Genomic DNA, 20079 nt, shown 5'->3' on the forward strand with positions numbered 1-20079 from the left:
GATATAGCTTACACCTTAGGCTTTTAAATAAAATATAACACACTTAAAGTAATCTGCTATAGCTATGTATAAAGTTTTTAAAAGATAATAAATAACTAATATACTACATAACTTTTATAAGGTAATTTTATAGCTAACTTATAAAAGCTAAGTAATTATTAAGCATATACTTAAGGTATGTATATAAAGATGTTTCTTTTAGCTAGTAGCTATAGCTAATATAGCTAATTCTTTACACACTAAGCATAATCTAAGCTATGTTAGCATAAACTAGCCTTGTATATTTATAAAGCATTATTTAAAGCTTAAAGTAAAGTTTTGAGTATAAGTATAGTTAGTAAATATTTAGCTTATTAGAAAGCCTATTTTATTAAAGTTATATAGAATGTACTTCACAGGCGAGTTGCTTACACACCTGAGTCGCTTACTTTTGCTAAGACTACACCCTAATAAACTCTATTATAGCCTATAACAACTCGCTCTAGCACTATATAGTATAGTACAGCCTAGAATATTATTTAGATACTACTTCTGCTTCTTGCTTACATATTTGTGTGTTATGCCTAGTCTAATTGCACTATCTGCAGCGCCTTTAGAATAGCTTACTTACTTTAGCTTACACCTACTTTTTTACCTTCTTTCTATTACTACACACTTAAAACTCCTTTAAAGCTGCTAAGTGTAGGCTTTTTTAAATTATTAAAGTTTTTTTTACTTTAATTTACTTTTTTTTATGTAATTTATATTACATAGTAGCCTTATAAGCTACTTAAAGCTTAGTAATTTTTTATTACACTAATACTAGCTTATATATAATTATTACTACTTTTTTTAAAACTTTTTTAAACACTTTAACTATAAAAGTTAGTAAACTGTTTCTATACTTTTAAATTTTTATTTTTATAAAAATTAATTATAACCTAAGTTTTAAAGTATTACTTAGGGTTTACAACTACTAAGGCTTATTATGTATAAGTAGTAGTAGTAATAAAGTGCGCAACTTTATATTAAAGCTTATTATAACTTATTATAGGTTAAAAGAAACTAATCTAGCGTCTTAAAACATTTTTTTAAATATTACTAAAAGTAATTATAGCATTATAAGCTACTTTAAAGCATAGTAAAAACTTAATTTTTATAATATAAATAATGTAGTTATATATAAAGTTTTTAGCTTAGCGCTTATATACGTTTTTTAAAGAAGTAAAATAACTTATATTAAGTAGCTATAAAAAGTGTAATAAGTAAAAAAGCATATAAAGAGTAATAATTTTATTATTTTTATAGTATTATTAGAAATAAAGTAAGTTATAGCTTTTATAGCTATTAACAACTAGTAAATAGTAGCTGCTAATAGTACACTTCTTTATATGCGCATTAAAGTGCTTTAACTAGTCTAAACTAAGCTAATTAGTAGTCTAGCTCTGCTTAGAGACTATAATAACTTAATTTTAAAGTAGATTTTTTTATACTAGTTTAAAAAGTAATTACTACTATAAAAGATAATAAAAAGTAAAATAGCCTACTTTTTTGCATTAATGCTCTAGATAGCTATTGTCTACTCTTAGTTACCTAGCTAGACTGCTTTTAGCTGTTCTTATCACTCTAAACTTGTAATAACTGCTCTAGTAGATATTTAGCCTATTATAAACTCTGTCTTATTAAAGTTATATATGTTATTATTCTAAATGGTATACTTAGCTTTAATATTTTTTATAAGATTAAACTAGCTTTAAATTACTATAAAACTTTTATAAAAAGCTTTTTTATAGTTATACTTACACTTAAACTTTACTTTAAGCTTTAAGTAGCGCTTAATAAATATATTAGGCTAGTTTATACTAATATAGCCTATATTATGCTTTGCATGTAAAGAATTAGCTATATTAGCTACAGCTACTAGCTAGAGAGGAAATCCTTATATATCTAGCTTAAGTATGTGCTAAATAATTACCTACTTTTTATTATTATCTAGCTTTTATAAGTTAGCTATATAATTAGCTTAAAAAGGTTATTTAGTGTGTTAGTTACTTATTATTTTTTAAAAAACTTTATAAATAGCTATAGCATGTTACTTAAAAAATGTTATATTTTATTTAAAAGCTTAAAGTATAAGTTTTATCTAACATTTTTTTAACACATTTAAGTAGTGTTACTAGAAATACATTAGTATAAGAAGAGTACTATAGTAGAGTCTTTACAAAAGTAAGCAACTTAGGTGTGTAAGCCACTTGCCTGTAAAGTACGTTATTATTATTTTAAATGCTATACTTAGCTTAAATATTTTTTGTAAGGCTAAACTAGCTTTAAATTACTTTAAGATTTTTATAAAAAGCTTTTTTATAGTTATAGTTACACTTAAACTTTACTTTAAGCTTTAAATAACACTTTATAAACATACTAAGCTAGTGTATGCTAACATAGCTTAGATTATGCTTAGCGTGTAAAAAATTAGCTATATTAGCTATAGCTACTAGCTAAAAGAAAAATCCTTACATATATAGCTTAAGTATGTGCTTTATAATTACTTACTTTTTATTATTACTTAGATTTTATAGGTTAGCTATAAAATTAGCTTATAAAAGTTATTTAGTGTGTTAGTTATTTATTATTTTTTAAAAAACTTTATACATAGCTATAGCATATTACTTTAAGTGTATTACATTTTATTTAAAAGCCTAAAGTATAAGCTATATTTAATGTTCTTTTAGCATATTTAAGTAGTGTTATTAGAACTGTATTAGTGTAAGAAAAGTAGTTTAGTAAGGTCTTAGTAAAAGTAAGTAACTTAGGTGTGTAAGCAACTTGCCTATAGAGTATGTTAAAAGTTATCTAGTATATTAGTTATTTATTATTATTTAACAGACGTTATACATTGCTATAGCATTTTACTTTAAAAGTGTTATGGTTTATTTAAAAGCCTAAAGTGTTAGCTATACTAATGTTCTTTTAGTGCGTTTAAGTAGTGTTGTTAGCATTAGAGTAAGAAGAGTAGTTTAGTAAGGTCTTAGCAGAAGTAAGCAACTTAGGTGTGTAAGCAACCCGCCTGTGGTGTACGTTAGTAAAAAACTAACATTTAGATAATAGCAAGCTTTAATTTCTAATAAGCTTAATATTAATGTAGATTACTATTACAGCAGGCGTGTAGGCATAGCGTTTGTGTAGAGAACACTGCTAGCATTGTAAAAGAATACTTAGAGCTAGAACACTTAGCTAAATTAGACTAGTTTTAGTTTAAAAAAGTAGAGAACAGAATAGTAATACTTTTTTATTCTAACTACTATAGATAAAAACTATTTGTTTATACAAAAATTCTTAGTTGAGCTGGTGCGTGGTGGAGGAGGTTTGTAATCACCTATCACCGAAAAAAAATCACAAAAGTCCCTCAGACGGCTGGACAGAGACAGCGCTCTTGAGCCCCTGATTGGCTGGCCTTATCAGTCGAGGAGCTAGTAAGGGTCCCCATCCTAGTTGCAGGGTCCTCAGGGGCTCCGAGCTTCTCTGTACAGCCCCCTGAGCACCGGAGATAAGACTACATACTGTACGAAAAAGGAGCTAGTCCTAATGAGTGAATAGCGCAGTACATGGGTATAGTATCGCATGAGACACGTGCGACAGAAAGCACCATCGTGGAAGTGATAAGACCCACACCCAAACGCCTCCAGCTAGCCCAGTAAATGAAAAAGAACAAGACGAAACATTTGTACGCGTCACAGTCCTGCATCAAGAAGTCCTTCTCCCCCCAAATTCCTTGTGCAGTCTAATGACCATGCGGGCGATGACTGCCATGCTTGCCTCCTCCGCAGCCGTAAGGGTGAGGCTCTTGATGAATTGCTTCGCTTTGTCTGGATGCCATATCAAGCACTCCTGTTGCATCATTTTATAGAATTCGCTGGCAGATGAGCCTGGAAGTGCATTGTAATAGAATGTGACGACGTTCTGTTCATTCACGTCCTTTTGCAGGCCTGACTTAACCGGCCATGGAATCCCAGAAGAACTGTAGATTTTTTTCCCTGTTGGAAACGTTAGGATGAAGTCTAGTGCACAGTTAAGCCAACAAACCTTTGAATTTTTCTTGAGCCTCCGCATATCGTGTCCACGCTTGCCTCCATGACCGCCTCTCTCCTTCGGCTTCACGGTTCTTTCTCTCTTGCTCTTTGCGTGCATACTCCTTGGCACGCTCCTCCCTCCTCTTCCTTTCTTCCTCTTCTCGCCTCTTTCTGGCTTCTTCCTGGGCGCGCTCTTGCCTTTTCTTCTCTTCCTGCTTCCTCTTCGCCTCCTCTCTCATGCTTTGGCTTCCGCCAAATCGTGGATTGGAATCGTCATCATTCATCCGAGCGTTTCGCATTCGTTCGGACAGATCCTCTAGATCCGTATCGTCAATGAGACTCTTCCACTTCATAGCAATGTCGCTCGCTTGGCGTTTGTGGTGGTGGCATAGAGCATCCGTAGCCACTTCTATCAGCTCCGCTTTAGTGGGATGTACGTGCGGGAGCCTGTTGCCGATATCTTTCAATTGCTTTGCCACACTTGAACCATACATTTCCCACCCGCATCTTTTTCGCTTACTTGGGGCATAGCCTACGCAGCTGTTGTAGCCGAAACTAGGATTCCAGATCTGGAAAAGCTTGAACAAGTCGATGTTGGGTGAGCTCATGGTGATGGTAGAAGAGAAATGAAGCGTGGCTCGTTTGGTGGGCCGCACAAGACGTGTTTACACTAAATATGGTGGAGCGTGGATTTTCAAAAAGCGAGCTTCGCTATATTTAATCTTCGCGCCGGGTACTTCGCATTTCGCGTGCATTTCGTGTGCCTGGCCCAATCCTCGGCGGGCGTGCACAGCCTAGCGCCGCTGTCATGCAAGCTACCGCCCCTAGTTGTTCAAGGCCTGCAGGAACACTCGTTCGGCTCGCGATCAGCCCACAACATGCCCAAGGTGGGATGGATTCTTGCTAATTCGCCTGCACTAACCGCCAGGCTGGCTGCCTCAGCCCGATTGGCGTCTGCGGAGCCAGCTGGTTGGCTTACGCGGGCTTTCAAGCGCAAGGATATGCATCATGCGGAGGCTACATCACAGAACTTTATCGCTATCGTTTTGGGCAGGCAATTAAACCCGTATGCCGAAAGCAAGCCGTGGATATCTTTCATGGTATGGCACCGTTTCGACACGCGGTGCGCATTATTGCGTGTAAGAAGTGGCGGCATTAAACGGAGCATTCTAGGGCTAAGCCAACAAGGAAGAGGTCTGAGGAAAATTGAGGAAGGAAGATGAAGGTGAGGGGGCCAGGAGTGCAGGTGCTCCTTTTATAGTCGTCTCCAGCAGGTCTAAATGTCAATGAGAGCTATTCCGGACAAAGGTTATCTCAACAAGCTCAGACCGGATGGGAGAATCGGGGTAAGCCCCGGCCATCAATGCAGTGTCTAGTAATAACCAACCCCCTTTGTCTTGGCCCGAGTCACGGGTCACGTGTCGTGACGGGTCCTCCGCCGGAGGGTCGCGTCGCCCGTGTAATTTTTAGTAGCTTGGGGCCTAGATTCGTATGGGAAAATCCACCTTCTGCTTAACTTTAACGCGACGTACTATCTCTCTATTGCTTAGCGTAAGAATAAATCAATTTATTTAGTTAATTCTGCGTTAATTAGGATACTTTTTTAGCAAAATTGCCATATAGGTTGTGTAAAGCCGGATGTCCTAGAACGGGCCAGTATGGCCTCACCTGACCTGTTTGGAGGTCACATGACCTGTGCTTCGTATATAAGCATGAATCTTGACAAGGGAGGCTTGGCAGCGATTCGTCTCTCTTACAATACACTCCTATTTCTCCGAAACCTTGCTCTTAGTGCTATCCGTGCTATCTACTATCCTATCTTTACAGGTTGTAGAGATAATATCGCAACCACTCATCAGGGAGCAATGAGGAGCAGGGTCTATTGACTACGAGAGGCTCTTAGAGAGCCTGCCTATGTAGTGGGAGCTCAGGCGCCAAGTGTCTTAGGCTACACGTCCTAAATATAGGCGCGACACTAGGTCCATGTGCTCTTCTTACGCGACAGACAACCCTATGTTTAATCAATTACCTTAGGAGCCTAGCTTTTGTGTAATAGATCCTCTTACACCTCTAGCAACTTAACTATATACAGATATTAATACAGCTGCGCGTGTTACCTTCTTATATATATAACTGTCAGATATGCGCACCTACTGTTAAGACAGGAGGAACGCTGAACGAAAGCTGCTACATAGTACGAGCAATAAGCTTGAACAGTATGTTGCTGCAAATTGCAGCATGTTGCAAGCTGGTCGCGCTTAGGGCTAGTGTGCGAGGGACTCGGACCGGAAAAACAAAGCCGAGCAACACGAGCAGAGCGAGACAAAAAAAAAATAGATTAATCAATACAATAAATCATCATCCCATACATCATATCCAAAAACCCATCATTCATCTCAGGAAGCCCAGAAACAGTGCTTTAATCTGACAATAACATACTACGCTAATTTATAAATGTCTTAGAAAAACGGAGCTTAGAATAGCAAAGGGTATACATTAGTAGTAAAACTTAAACCTTAACTATCTCTATTAGTTTTAACTTAAATTAGATAATTAATAGCTTATTTTAAAGCTTATTTTAACTTCTATATTTTCTGTTTAGAAATTTAATTTATTATACTAATATTAAGCTAGCTAATTTAAATAGAACTATAGAATATTTAAAAGCAAATAACTTTAGTAATATTTAATAAAAGATAAAAGTAAAAAGATTGTTCTATAGTAGTATATTTATGCTAGAGATAATGTGAAAAAACTAAATAAAAAAAGATTAAAAGTAAAGTAGAAGTATATTATAAACTAAGTAAGTTATTACTAAAATGTAAAATAGTATTAATTCTTAACTATTAATTTATTAGTACTGTTATGTAAATTAACCTACTAAATACTTTATATCACGTACCCTATAAGGAAGTTGCTTACACACCTAAGTTGCTTACCTTTGCTAAGACCCTACTAAACTACTCTTTCTATACTAATACATTTCTAATAACACTACTTAGACGCGCTAAAAAAAAAATTTAGATATAGCTTACACTTTAGACTTTTAAAAAAAACGTAACACTTTTAAAGCAATGTGCTACAGCTATGTATAGAGTCTTTTAAAAAATAATAAATAACTAACACACTAGACAACTTTTATAAACTAATTCTACAGCTAACTTATAAAGGCTAGGCAATAATAAAAAGTAAGTAATTATTAAGTATATACTTAAGCTATATGCGCAAGGGTTTTCCTCTTAGCTAGTAGCTATAGCTAAAATAGCTAATTCTTTACGCGCTAAGCATAATGTAGGCTATGTTAGCATAAACTAGCCTAGTACGTTTGTAAAGCATTATTTAAAGCTAAAAGTAAAGTTTTAAGCATAAGTATAGTTAGTAAATATCTAGCCTATTATAAAGTCTATCTTGTTAAAGTTGTACATGTTGTTATCTTAGATGCTATACTTAGCTTTAATATTCTCTATAAGGCTAAACTAGCTTTAAACTACTCTAGAATTCTTATAAAAAGCTTTTTTATAGTTATACTTAGGCTTAAACTTCACAAATATACTAAGCTAGTTTATGCTAATATAGCCTAGATTACTCTTAGCGTGCAAAGAATTAGCTATATTAGCTACAGCTGCTAGCTAAGAGGAAAATCCTTGCTTATATAGCTTAAGTATGTGCTTAATAATTACCTGCTTTTTATTATTACCTAGCTTTTATAAGTTAGTTGTAGAATTAGCTTGTAAAGGTTATCTAGTATGTTAGTTGTTTATTATCTTTTAAAGACTTTATATATAGCTACAGCATGTTACTTTAAAAGTGTTATGTCTTATTTAACAGCTTAAAGTATAAGCTGTATTTAACATTATTTTAGCAGATCTAAGTAGTGTTGTTAGGAATGTATTAGTGTAAGAAAAGTAGTTTAGTAGAGTCTTAGTAAAAGTAAACAACTTAGGTGTGTAAGCAACTCGCCTATAGTGTACAGTCGCCTACCAAAAGTCATTAGCCACTCAACAATCCGAGCTCTGCAGGGGTATAGTCAGCCTATTTAGGAAAGAGGTTACTTAACTAATTGCTACCTAAATTAAAAGATTTTTAGTTCTATAAGAAGCCTGTGTTAAGGCCTATCTTCTAGCGTTATAGTTAATTAATAGTAAGTTAACTTGCCTTTGTTTTAGATAACTTCCTTTATGCGCTTTAACTAGCTTAGGATACTCTTCCTATAATTAGCTAGTGTAATCTTTGCCTATTCCTCTTTAAGGATATCTACTATCTGCTTATAAGTAGTAATATATTCTTGTTACTTTAAGATGCAGAGCTTTATAATCTGCTAGAGGTTCTTAATTAGGTTTAAATTAGGACTTTATAGAAGCTAATCTATCTATATTATGCTATAGTTGTCTATATACTTTTAGGTAGCCTTTGCAGTATAAATAGGGGCTCCATCCTGCATCTATATGCTAATACCGCGTTTCTCTGTAAGCTGCTTATAGAATAGGATGCTAACGTTGTGCAGAATCTAATAGTATTTGCTAGCATTGTTCTGCTTGCCTTTCTAGTTAATAAACAGCTCTAATTTAAAATTAAGAGAGATTACACTAAATACAGAGACTGTAGTCCTTTTAGACTTAAATGTAGGCTTTAGGTACTAACTCTTGTACGCTTTTCTATGCTGCTAACGTACATATAGAGGTCTAGTGTCTAAGCTAACTTTAAATGTTGCTTTATTATAATAGGCTACGCAAGCCACGTCACTGCTCTTGTTATATTAATAGATTTAAGTAAAGCAGAGTTATTTTTCTTTGTGTACAGCTAAGAGCTAAGGCTTGTAACGCAGACAGAAGGCGTAGTACTTATGTTTTGTAAGGTATCTCCTTACAGTACTAGCATAGATGCGGCAGTAGGTCTTAGACAGTGTCGCAATAGTCTAGAGCGTAGCAAAGGGATTATTTGCTGCCTAGCAAATTAAATGCCTCTTAGCGCGTTTGTTAAGCTTTAGAGGCCAGCCTGTACGCAGGGCTTTTGTATAGATAGGCTGGGGCTGCTTGCGCAGCCAGCGGATGTTATATGTAACTGTCAACTTAGGAATGCTGAGATGACTTAAAATTTTGCCAGCGCTCACGCTATAGAGGTGGAATTGCTATATTATATTAACAGTAGACTTAGATAGCTCTTTGCGTAAGGTTTTATTTGCTTTTATAACTATTAAAAAAGGTGGTAATTTAATTAAGTTACAATTAATTAAAATTAAAGCATTGTGGGGTGGCCTAGGCCTCTCGCTAAAGTGGCCAATCACTTTTGGTAGGCGACTGTACGTTATTAGAAAACTACTAGATTAGGAAATAAACTAGATATTAGCCTTTTAAATTAACGTACTTTACAGGCGAGTTGCTAACACACCTAAGTTGCTTACTTTTGCTAAAACCCTACTAAACTACTTTTTTTACACTAATGCATTCCTAATAACACTACTTAGACATGCTAAAAGAATGTTAGATATAGCTTACACTTTAAGCTTTTAGATAAAACATAAAACTTTTAAAGAAACATGCTATAGCTATATACAGAGTCTCTTAAAAAATAATAAATAATAATAGCGCTAGACAACCTTTACAAGCTAATTTTATAGCTAACTTATAAAGGCTAGGTAATAATAAAGAGTAGGTAATTATTAAGACTATACTTAAGCTATATGCGCAAGGATTTTCCCTTTAAATAGCATTTATAGCTAATATAGCTAATTCTTTACGCGCTAAGCGTAATCTAGGCTATGTTAGCATAAACTAGCCTAGTACGTTTAAGAAGTGTTATTTAGACCTTAAAGTAACATTTAAGCATAGTACAACTATAAAAGAGCCTTCTATAAGAGTCCTAAGGTAATTTAGAGCAGGTTTAGCCTTATAAAGAATATTAAAGCTAAGTATAGCATTTAGGATAATAACATATATAACTTTAGCAAGATAGGCTTTATTATAGGCTAAATATCTATTAACTATACTTACGCTTAAAACTTTACTTTAAGCTTTAAATAACACTTTATAAACATACTAGGCTAGTTTATGCTAACATAGCCTAGATTATGCTTAGCGTGTAAAGAATTAGCTATATTAGCTATAAATGCTATCTAAGGGGAAAATCCTTGTGCATATAGCTTAAGTATAGTCTTAATAATTACTAACTTTTTATTATTGCCTAGCCTTTATAAGTTAGCTATAGAATTAGCTTATAAAGGTTGTCTAGTGCTGTTATTATTTATTATTTTTTAAAAGACTTTATACATAGCTACAGCATGTTTCTTTAAAAGTTTTATGTCTTATTTAAAAGCTTAAAGTGTAAGCTGTATTTAACATTCTTTTAGCGCCTTTAAGTAGTGTTGTTAGAAATGCATTAGTGTAGGAAAAGTAGTTTAGTAGGGTCTTAGCAAAAGTAAGCAACTTAGGTGTGTAAGCAACTCGCCTGTGAAGTACGTTACATACTATTAGAATAGTTATAGTTATAGTAGTAGTAGTATATAAAATAGTTTTTTTTCTAGAGGCACTCCCTCTTCTAGAACCCTCTCTATACATAGACAGAGCTTAGAATAGTAAGAGTAAGAGGTATATAATAGTAGTATATAATATAGTTTTTTTTTCTAAAGGCGTTCCCCCCTAGAACCCTCTCTATACCTAGACAGAGCTTAAAATAGCAAGAGGTATATAATAGTAGTTGATATAGTAATATATAAAGTAGTATATAAAGTAGCCTTTTTTTTCTAGAGGCATTACCCCTCTAGAACCCTCTCTATACGTAGAGTTACTTGCAACACAACTAATGTCTACTAGGGATTGCTGCCTGTTGTTGTAATCTACCGCAGTTTGCTGTAGTTTGCTACAATTTGCTGCAATTTACCTTATGCCTTTCCTAACGCTGCTACGTAATCTCTTACTAATACCTCTAGGCATTAGCCTATTATATTTAAACAGTAGTTGAAGAAGCGAAACTAGCGGTTGTGCAAGCAAAACAGTTAAGAGATCTGTAACAGCAGCAAGAAGAATCTTATCCTAGAGGCTATCATCAATAGAAGTAAGTAAATAGTTGCAGGCGGTGCAGGAGGCTGTAGTGGGTTATGATAGAGTCTTTGCGGCGATAGAGAGGCGGAGGCAGCCAAACAGCAAGATGTTCCTTAGCTACTGAGTAAGTAACCCCCAGAGCTCCCAAACAGCCCAAGAAATTACTGCCGACACAACAAGCTACATAGCTGCAGCTCCACGACTAGGGCTTTAATTCAGGCTGCACGTAATTAGAAGCTGCAGCATGCTATACAAAGCGTAGTGTACTTTTTAGAAAGTTAATTAAGAACCTGCTCGTTAAGGTATTACATGTACTACATTAATCTTTGCGGCGATAGAGAGGCAGAGGCAGAGGCAGCGCCAGAGCTCCCCAGCACCCTGAGAAATTCCTGTAGAGGTAACAAACTATAGAAACTGCAGCTCCACAACCAGGGCTTTAATTTAGGCTGCACGTAAATAGAAGCTGCAGTATACGTAGTGATATTAGGCAGTAAAAGGAACAGGCGCAACACTAGAAACTGCAAGATGCAAAGAAAAAGAAGGCTGTTGTGGGGGCAAGAATATGTTAGGGGGGGGAACACGTTAAGCTAAGGCTAGAACGCGTTCTCTTAATTAAAGCTAACAATTAACTCATTTCTAGATAACTAATCTTAAATTTACATAAACCTTGGGTTCCTAAAGAGGGAATTTTGCTAAACCTAATTAGGGCTAAGAATTAGCCAGCTGTTATTCGCTCTTAAGTATTGCTTCACTCGCAAGCTCGCGCTGTAATAAAGTATAATAAACTCTTTATAAATTTATTAGCGTTTTATGCTTATAAATTATATATATAGCTAGTAACAGTATTTTAATTTATACTAGTAATTATACCGCTAACGGCGAGCCATTTCAGCTATTATTTCTGAGATTCAGACAATAATTGATAGAGATACACGTGGTTAAGTTCATGCGACACGTTGTTTGATGCGCTTAGTGGTAATCTTCAACGTTCGGTTACCGTATTTTGTCGCACGTGAGACTGGTTCACGTAACCCTGCTTAGGGTAAATGTGGTCCTTCATCTCTCATCCTTTTCTGTTTAGGACTAGCGCTCTTTTACCTACTATATATTTACCTCTGAGATCTAAAGACCTTACACCTCGGCTCAATCTACCTAGCTTAGTTCTCACCACCTAATTAGCTACTCCATGCCCTCCACCATCAATCAGCTCTAACTGTGTGATACTTAGAACGGCCCACATCAAACATGATTGTTGCGATCCAAACATCTGAAGTTGTCTAGTTGGAGCGTTGGCAGAGGTCTTTCTACTCCTTCAAGGTTCTCATGGGTCTAAGATTCATCAGCGCCTTTGACAACAGTTTGCACGAATCTACAGTGGCTGACCTCAGACTCGCCCTTGCGATTAAACTCATCCAGAGGGACCGATGCCTCTTGCGTTTTTTTGTCTCTGATATAGTTGTGATAACTCAGCAATGAATCATAATGAGACTCGATTATAGGACTATCGCAAGTTGTATGACCCGGTTCTCTCTCATGTCGACGGATAAAGGACCCAAGACCACGAAGGGTTCCTCCAGTAGCTGGTCCAGCCAGAAACACCCCACCCCCCCTTTGTGTCTTTTGTGATCGGTCCCGTCTCGACTTTTTGCCTGATACTTTGAGCCAAGAGAAGATACGCTGATATGTATTTGGCGATCTCCGTTCAGCAAACTGAGGTTCACGATCACGATCTCGAATCTGCGAAACAAAGACGGAGCGGAACGCCGTCACACCGCCCATGATAACGGCTACGCTAGCTTCAACATGTATCAACAGAAATGTGTAAACGATTCCGAATTTTACTCTTCCTTTGTGGTCGCGGAAACCGCTGCTAATTGACCTGCCTAGGCAAATCGCGATCTGGAAAACATTCAAGCAGAGAAAGGTTAGAATGCGTAATTTCTGCTTGAATTGGAGACGTGAGTTTCGGAGAAGGAGTATCGGAATGAGGACAATGAGTACATCGGTCGCGATGTCAACGGCAGAGCTGGTCCAGCCGAGTTCATTGATATAGCGAGGAACTGGAGAGCATTTGGTTCCTACATGATATCAGCTGTAAAGGTCGTTGCCGTGTTGGAACTATCTGATTGCCTACCTTTCTCCCAACCGCAATCAATTGGGTTTCGTAGAATGTTAAATAGCCATGATAACATTATGACTACCACAACAAACTGCCACAGCAGTGTAAGTCTTCTGCTCACGTCCCTGATCAAAATCCAGAACAATGCCATGAAACTCATCTTAATGGCCATAAGAGAAGTCCAAGAGAATATGAGGAAGAGATTGTTCCATCTAAGCAAACCAGGCAAAGATTGCATCTCGCTTTTTGTGAAAAGAGCAACATTCCTCAGACTTGCGGCCAACGTCGCCGTCATGTACATCCTTGGTTGCATGTAGTATATAAAGCCTGTTGAAATCATCAGACAGCATGCTGCAAGAATAACAAGCAAGTCGTCTATGAAAAGTTTGCCCCGTTTGCGGATGTGAAAGAATATACGACTTGTGACGGCAATCACTGCTAATCCTGTGAACGTTCCGATTAAAGCCTTTTGTTTGCTTAGAGATGTCTTTCAAGTCTTTGGTGAGAACGCACCAGGAAGGCTATTTTATTGATTTTCGCTGCCGCATCTTCGACCTGTTGTCGGTCCAATTGGTAGGGTGCTTTCTTGTCGAGAAGTTCGACAGATCTAGGAGTGATTGCAACTGTGCTCATAATTCCAATGTTGCAAAGAGGCGAGCGTTAGTCGGAATTATACTAGAACAACTACTCGCGCCGTCTAAGATCTTCCAGGTGTATTTTAATCACTTAGCTTTCCGCCCCCATATTCACGGGACATGCAACATCGTTCATCTATTAGTAAGGATTCTAGGCAAACAAGGCAATGATGCAGGATAAATGAAGTGTCCATGCAGACTGGGTTCGGCTACAATGTGATTTGGCGAACGAGTGGTCCGTTGCCCGGACTATTCCAAATGCAGGGTGCCCTGTGGCCCCAATGCATATGTACTGAACCAAACCTGCGAAATCCGGAATCCAGAGTGCGTTTTGGCCCCAATGCATGCCTACTTAACCAAACCAATCGTTTAATTGCTACGAAATCCGAAATCCAGGGTGCTTTTTGGCCCCAACGCATGCTTACTTGACCAAACCAATAGTTTCATTGCTGCGAAATCCCAATTCCAGGGTACTTTTGGCCCTAATCCATGCATTCTTAACCAAACTAATAGTTTGATTGCAAGTTCTAACTGTAAGTAGGCGATGGATACAACGAAGGTGAAAAAAGCAGCTATCTTGGTAAAGGTAGTAGGAGCAAAAATGCAAAGTTTGTGAATGGGGAAACCGATTGGTTTAAAGTAGGTATGAAGTCGAGCCTAGTAGGTGGCAGTTGGTAATCACGTTTTTGGTCGTAATAATTCCTATAATTCCACTAGACTGGACGAATGAACGTTATGCTAACGTACCCTCAAGTGAGCTGTCACTATAAGGAAGCCAAAACCTGTATCAAGAGAGCTCGACTTCATAGCTAGGGAAAAGAAACAAGCGTTCACCACCAACTTCGGAGCTTAGCGATTTGCGGGGGTTAGCACATGTGGCTTGGAAAGTGGCAATATCAAAAACTGTGTGACATGTACCTGTACCCTCTAATTTACACATTTCAAAGCGTCTAAGTTGCGATAGTTTCCCACTGTAGATATCAGAAGTATATATTATTGTTTGGCTGTTTCTCAGAGCGTGGAGGTCGAATGTAGAGTTATGCTAAAGCCCTGCCTTGTGATCGCCTGTTATGGTGCTCGGGCCACTGGTCGATTATTCTACCGATTCGCCGCAGAAATCCCGACTTGGCAACGACTCTGGGAGAGTTTTGCTATACCTTTTCCTCCCCTTCTTCAACCTTTCATTACTGAAGCGTCCCCACTCATCGTTCAGTCTTTCCTCAAACTGTGGCCCTGAGATCTTCATGGATCATTGCCTCTTATTCCACGGCCGTTATTTGCGTCGCACCTCTGAGCTCATCGACCGTCGCGCTTTGTCGGCATGGTGGACGCGCGGCGATCGCTGATAATCGAAGCAAAGCCCATAGGCCCCGGTTTAAATGGATTCTGTGAATCTGTCCGCTCTCTCTCCCAAGACCTTGTCGCTTCCAGTCCCAACACCCCACTGAATCGAATAGATAGCGAAGGTAAAGGTTACCGAATGAGCCACGATGCTCAGCTAATAGATATAAGTCCTTCAGGATCACGCCCTTGATCTGATCCTAGCGCTGCAGGCTCTTCCTGCCTCTCGTGTTCTCCCATCTAGTAACGGCGGAAAGAACCTATTTGGCTACCTCTCCTGACTGAATCAAGCCATCAACGCCGGGGATTTCGACGTACGACGCCTCATACCACTCTTCTGCGCCGTTCTCGATAATGAGACCGATTCCACTATATGGGAGAAAGTTTATGATGTAGTCGCTGAACGAACACTGACAACGGTTACCGAACCTTCGACGCCTCCACCATCGGGTTCTCCCCGTACCACCTCGTTTCAGACACCTTGGACATTCAACACAGGCAGCTTTGCAGACACATCCGACCTCAGAAGGAACGTGGATCCGATACTCAAGAACGAAGTGGAGGATAATCTTAAGATCGATCATCCGGACGATTTCGATACGTTCTTTGGGCAAATTCCGAAGCTTCGTGAGATAACAACAGCAGTATTGCAGGGATGCAAAGGTGCAGAGCTGCCGCTCTTTCAAGAAGATGTGGGTTGGGTGGAGTGGCCAGAAAGATGCGAGGAGATAGCGGTCCTGCAATTCCTTGGTCGCCATGTCGACCAGTTTCAACGGTGTGCGGATGATCACGGCTTCTGCCCTTCAAAGCGCCCCCGCTGCATCACTACTCCGAACAAGCCCATTCCAGGATCAATCAGCAAGCGAAAGTTGGATGTTGGGCTGGCATATAACTCAGGCAACGAGCTGGAGGAGAGCAAGGGACACAGCTATGACTGGTCACACATCCTCGTCCCTGGCGAGCTGAAAAGCAATCCGCGAGAGGACAATCACAGTAGTACCTGGTTGGGCCTCGTGAGATATGCCTGGGAGATATTCAGCTCGCAAGACACACGGCGGTTCATTCTAGGGTTTACCCTATGTGGATCGATCATGCGGTTATGGGAATTCGACAGGCTTGGGGTGGTTGGGTCCACACCATTTGATATCAACAAGGAAGGTGAGAAGTTTATTTCAGCAGTCTTGGGATTTTTGTGGATGTCGGAGGAAGAGCTCGGTTTTGATCCGACCATAGCGGAAGATGGCAGAAGGTACATGCACATTGAACGGAATGGTCGGATGGAGCGGATCTGGTTGGATGCGCACATGAGGCGACAGCGCTCTGTGGCTGGCCGAGCAACAACATGTTGGAGTGGCTCCCTCAATGGTGAGTCGGGCAGTCATCTTGCGATCAAAGATTCTTGGAATATGAAGAGAGGCCCGAAGAGGGGCTTCTGCTCAAAGAAGCGACCGGAGCCGGCGCTACGAATGTGGCACGGTATTACCATCACGAGACGGTGTATATCAATGGCGAGGTGGACGATGTCTCGGCAAACGTGCGGAAAGGACTAAATGATACAGTCGGTCGGGATCCACTTCTACAACGACGGACGGCACATTCCGACACCATCACAAATTCGACGGCTTCAAGTGCTTCTGGTGCAAGAAGGGGTAGAAGCAGGAGTACCAGCCGAACGATAACGCGGAAGAGGTCTTCGAGCAGTATTCAGGCATTGATGCCGCGTCCCAAACGATCATGCTCGGACTCCCCAGCCAAGCAAGATAGGCAGCGAAGAAATCGCGTTCACCGCTGACTTATCATACAAGATGTTGGGAAGAGCATATACGAAGCGAGTTCTCCCCGTGGCATTCTGACGGGATTGCTCGGAGGCATCAAAGGCGAGTGCTGCACGAAGCTTTCTGAGTCATGGCTGATTTCTTAGGTCACGAGTCGCTTCTTGATGCAAATATCCTTCACCGAGATATATCAATCGGGAATGTCATGCTGAACATGGCAGAGGACGACGGGTTTTTGATCGATCGCGAGCACGCTTCCGGCGCTCCGAGTAAAACCGGTACCAAAGTATTTATGGCGATCGGTGCCCTGTATGGCGAAGATCACAACTTTATGCACGATCTTGAGTCGTTTTTTTGGGTGTTGTTTTGGACCTGTATTCATTGCACTGGACCAAGCGGGCGCCGTCGCGTGTCAAAATTCGAAGCATGGAATTTTGAGAGCACTGAAAACCTCGCTAAGATCAAGAAAGGCTCTGTAGACGAAGAAGACAAATTTACCAAGGAAGTGGAGGAAAATGTCACGACTTACTGCACTCCATTAATTCCTTGTGTTCAGGAACTACGGAAGGTAGTATTCCCAGAGGGAAAGCGATGGCTGAAGGAGGATCGCCAGCTCTATTCTCGCATGAAGTCTATTCTTCAGCAGACAAGCGATGTGTTAGATGCCGTAGAGGAATAGCAGTTCGTTTGGTCGTGTTGCACGTATTTACCCTCCTATCGCCATCAGCTTAATATCATGAATCGTCTAGGGCCATCCAAATCCACCGTCCTCTTTTCGAGACTCATTCCATGCTCATTGTTAGTTGTGCTTGGCTAGCCACGGATTCTATTTTGGTCCTCGCAGTGAGTCCAATTCCGAGAACCTGGCCAGATCTGCTAGTGGTCTCTCGTGCTCGTGGTTGGAGGAGACCGTCCTCGAAATGCCTCATCACATACCGCCCCAGATAGTAACACGACCACTTTCAAAAGCCGTCATCAACGCAAGAATAAATTCAACGCCCCCTTGACAAGGTCATGTCCGGAACAGGTCAGCCATCCTCCCTGCTAGTAGTAGCAACATTGACGATAAACCTCGGTTATCTTCCTCTTAATACGCTCGTATACTGCACGTAAACATATATTTAGTAATTTCATCTAACTAATGTGTTCCACGGGCGAGGGCGGCACCCTACTAACTTTAGCTACCTCTTTTATCTTAACATACAAGAGCTTAACGCAACGCTATTTAATTCGCTTTCAATTAAGCAGATATTCAAATTATAGTTTTATTAAAAACTGTCACGATTATGCACGAGTAAGGTTATAGAGCTTCACGGAGGTCTAGTTTAATTACTACGTGAGGTATTATAGTAGGTACAAGACGTTGTGTAAGGAACAGAAAGGTTTAAAAAAAAATTAGTAATTAAATACTTAGCTTAAAAGTCTAAGCGCTTTAAGTATAAATTAAGCCTGTTCTAAGTTTAGTTAGTGTTAAGGCAGTTTATACTTAAGTTTATGTCTATGTTATGTTATATTTATGTTAGACGTGCACTAATAATACTCTAGTACATGTCTAATACAGTTATGTCTAGGATCTAGGGAGGATACTATAATAGTACTCCCCCTCTTATTAGAAAGAGAATCTTTTACATTAGTAGTTCTAGCATTAAGTTGTCTTTATTAGAGTATAAGTTTAGTTTAGATAGGTATTAGGCGTAGAATTAGGTTACTATAGAGTTTTTTTATAAGGCTTCTATAGGTTTCTATAATAGTTTGTTATATCTAGTCTATTTTATAAAGTATTTATAGATATGTTTTTTTTTATTAAACTAAATCTATTTAACATCTTTTATAATATATTCTAGTTTATTATTTATAATAATAGGTTTAAGTAGCAGGTTTAGCTATTTAGGTAGATAGTTAGATTTAAAGGCTACTTAGCGCAGTAATAATATGTAAAACACAGGGTGTATCTTTATGCTGTTAGGTAGGATTAATTAGTAAGTGTGTAATAAAACTATATAAGCTACTATAAAAAGGCTAAAGTTTTTTTAATTAAGTTTCTTTAATTATTAGTTTATTTAAATATTTCTAGTGTCTAGCTAGACCTTCTTACTAGCTGCATACGCAGTAGCAGAGGTTTAGAATTAGTTTATATACTTTTGTTAAAAAGCTTAAGCCTATATAAGCTTTTTATAAACATATTTAAATATATTTTAGATTTTATTAATAAGTCTATTTATATTTATTACTTATATAAATTAATAAGTTAGTTAGAGAGTATTTATAAGTAGTTTAAATTTTATTTAAAGGTAGTATTTATAGTTTGCTAAGAACAAAGATACTTACATTAATTTAAATGTTATGTTATTAGCTTTAAACTATGCTATAGCTAACTATTTTACCTAGTTATTTTACTAGTAGTTTATGTACACTTATAAAACTTATTTTATTATAGTGTTTATATTTTTAGTCTAGCTGTTAGTCTCTAGGTAAAAAGCTATAGATAAATAGAGAATAATTTAGAGCTATTTATAAAGTTTGTTCTAAAAAGCTAAGATAAACTATGTACCTCTATCTAATATAATTATGTTAGGCAGGCTATAGTAAACTTATATATATTAGTAGAATAACTAGGCTATATTAGAAGTAGTTATAAAGAAACATAGTATTAAGTGTTAATACTTAGTTAAGTAATTAATAACTACTATAATATTTATATACCCTTTAAATAAAGGTAAGTTTATAATAAAATTAATTAATATATCTTTTTAAGCTTATTTAGAGATTAAGAGTAGTTTAAGTAGGCTATTATACTTTTTTTAAGAGGCTTTTACTTTATAGTAAGTATAGCAACATAATACATATTAGCATACAGTATAGAACATGCAGGGCTAGTAGTACTCTCTCTGTAGTAGGTTAAGAGTTTTTCCTCTGCCTAAGTGTCCTCTAACAGGCAAGTTGTGTATAATTTAAAGTAGTTTAATTCTTAGTTTATTAAAATTAAAAATTATAAGTTAGTTATAGTAATATAGCTTACTATTTTAGTTTTTATAGTTAGCTAGTGTTACCTTTTTTAACTAACTAGCGCTATTTTAGAGCAAGTCTAAAGTTTCTTAGATAAATTTATTATTTAAATACTTA

At 37.7% G+C, this 20079-nt stretch overlaps 4 protein-coding genes across 4 annotated transcripts; 2 read left to right on the top strand and 2 right to left on the bottom strand.

The window, feature by feature from the left end:
- Nucleotides 1-3428: 3428 nt before the first annotated feature.
- Nucleotides 3429-4714, bottom strand: BDR25DRAFT_344327 (uncharacterized protein). The gene is made up of 2 exons (XM_033693926.1): nucleotides 4063-4714; nucleotides 3429-4013 (listed from the first exon to the last, which is right to left on the bottom strand). The coding sequence occupies exons 1-2, from the start codon at nucleotides 4655-4657 to the stop codon at nucleotides 3724-3726; spliced, it is 885 nt and encodes a 294-aa protein (XP_033545162.1). The 5' UTR covers nucleotides 4658-4714; the 3' UTR covers nucleotides 3429-3723.
- A 143-nt stretch (nucleotides 4715-4857) lies between these two features.
- BDR25DRAFT_357618 (uncharacterized protein) lies at nucleotides 4858-5952 on the top strand (the record flags this gene model as incomplete). The annotated part of the gene is made up of 7 exons (XM_033695832.1): nucleotides 4858-4936; nucleotides 4992-5172; nucleotides 5261-5295; nucleotides 5341-5395; nucleotides 5457-5494; nucleotides 5697-5849; nucleotides 5909-5952. 7 exons carry the CDS (start codon nucleotides 4858-4860, stop codon nucleotides 5950-5952), a joined length of 585 nt encoding a protein of 194 aa, XP_033545163.1.
- A 6463-nt stretch (nucleotides 5953-12415) lies between these two features.
- Nucleotides 12416-13875, bottom strand: BDR25DRAFT_373379 (uncharacterized protein; the record flags this gene model as incomplete). Its single annotated transcript, XM_033697279.1, has 3 exons — nucleotides 13719-13875; nucleotides 13221-13671; nucleotides 12416-13164 (listed from the first exon to the last, which is right to left on the bottom strand). The coding sequence occupies exons 1-3, from the start codon at nucleotides 13836-13838 to the stop codon at nucleotides 12416-12418; spliced, it is 1320 nt and encodes a 439-aa protein (XP_033545164.1). The 5' UTR covers nucleotides 13839-13875.
- A 1115-nt stretch (nucleotides 13876-14990) lies between these two features.
- On the top strand, nucleotides 14991-17635 carry BDR25DRAFT_335443 (uncharacterized protein; the record flags this gene model as incomplete). The annotated part of the gene is made up of 6 exons (XM_033693012.1): nucleotides 14991-15306; nucleotides 15353-15424; nucleotides 15473-16546; nucleotides 16594-16961; nucleotides 16998-17058; nucleotides 17103-17635. Exons 1-6 carry the CDS (start codon nucleotides 15162-15164, stop codon nucleotides 17633-17635), a joined length of 2253 nt encoding a protein of 750 aa, XP_033545165.1. The 5' UTR covers nucleotides 14991-15161.
- Nucleotides 17636-20079: the final 2444 nt, after the last annotated feature.

The sequence above is a fragment of the Lindgomyces ingoldianus genome, assembly GCF_010093535.1.
Source record: "Lindgomyces ingoldianus strain ATCC 200398 unplaced genomic scaffold BDR25scaffold_25, whole genome shotgun sequence".
Classification (NCBI taxonomy): Eukaryota; Fungi; Ascomycota; class Dothideomycetes; order Pleosporales; family Lindgomycetaceae; genus Lindgomyces; species Lindgomyces ingoldianus.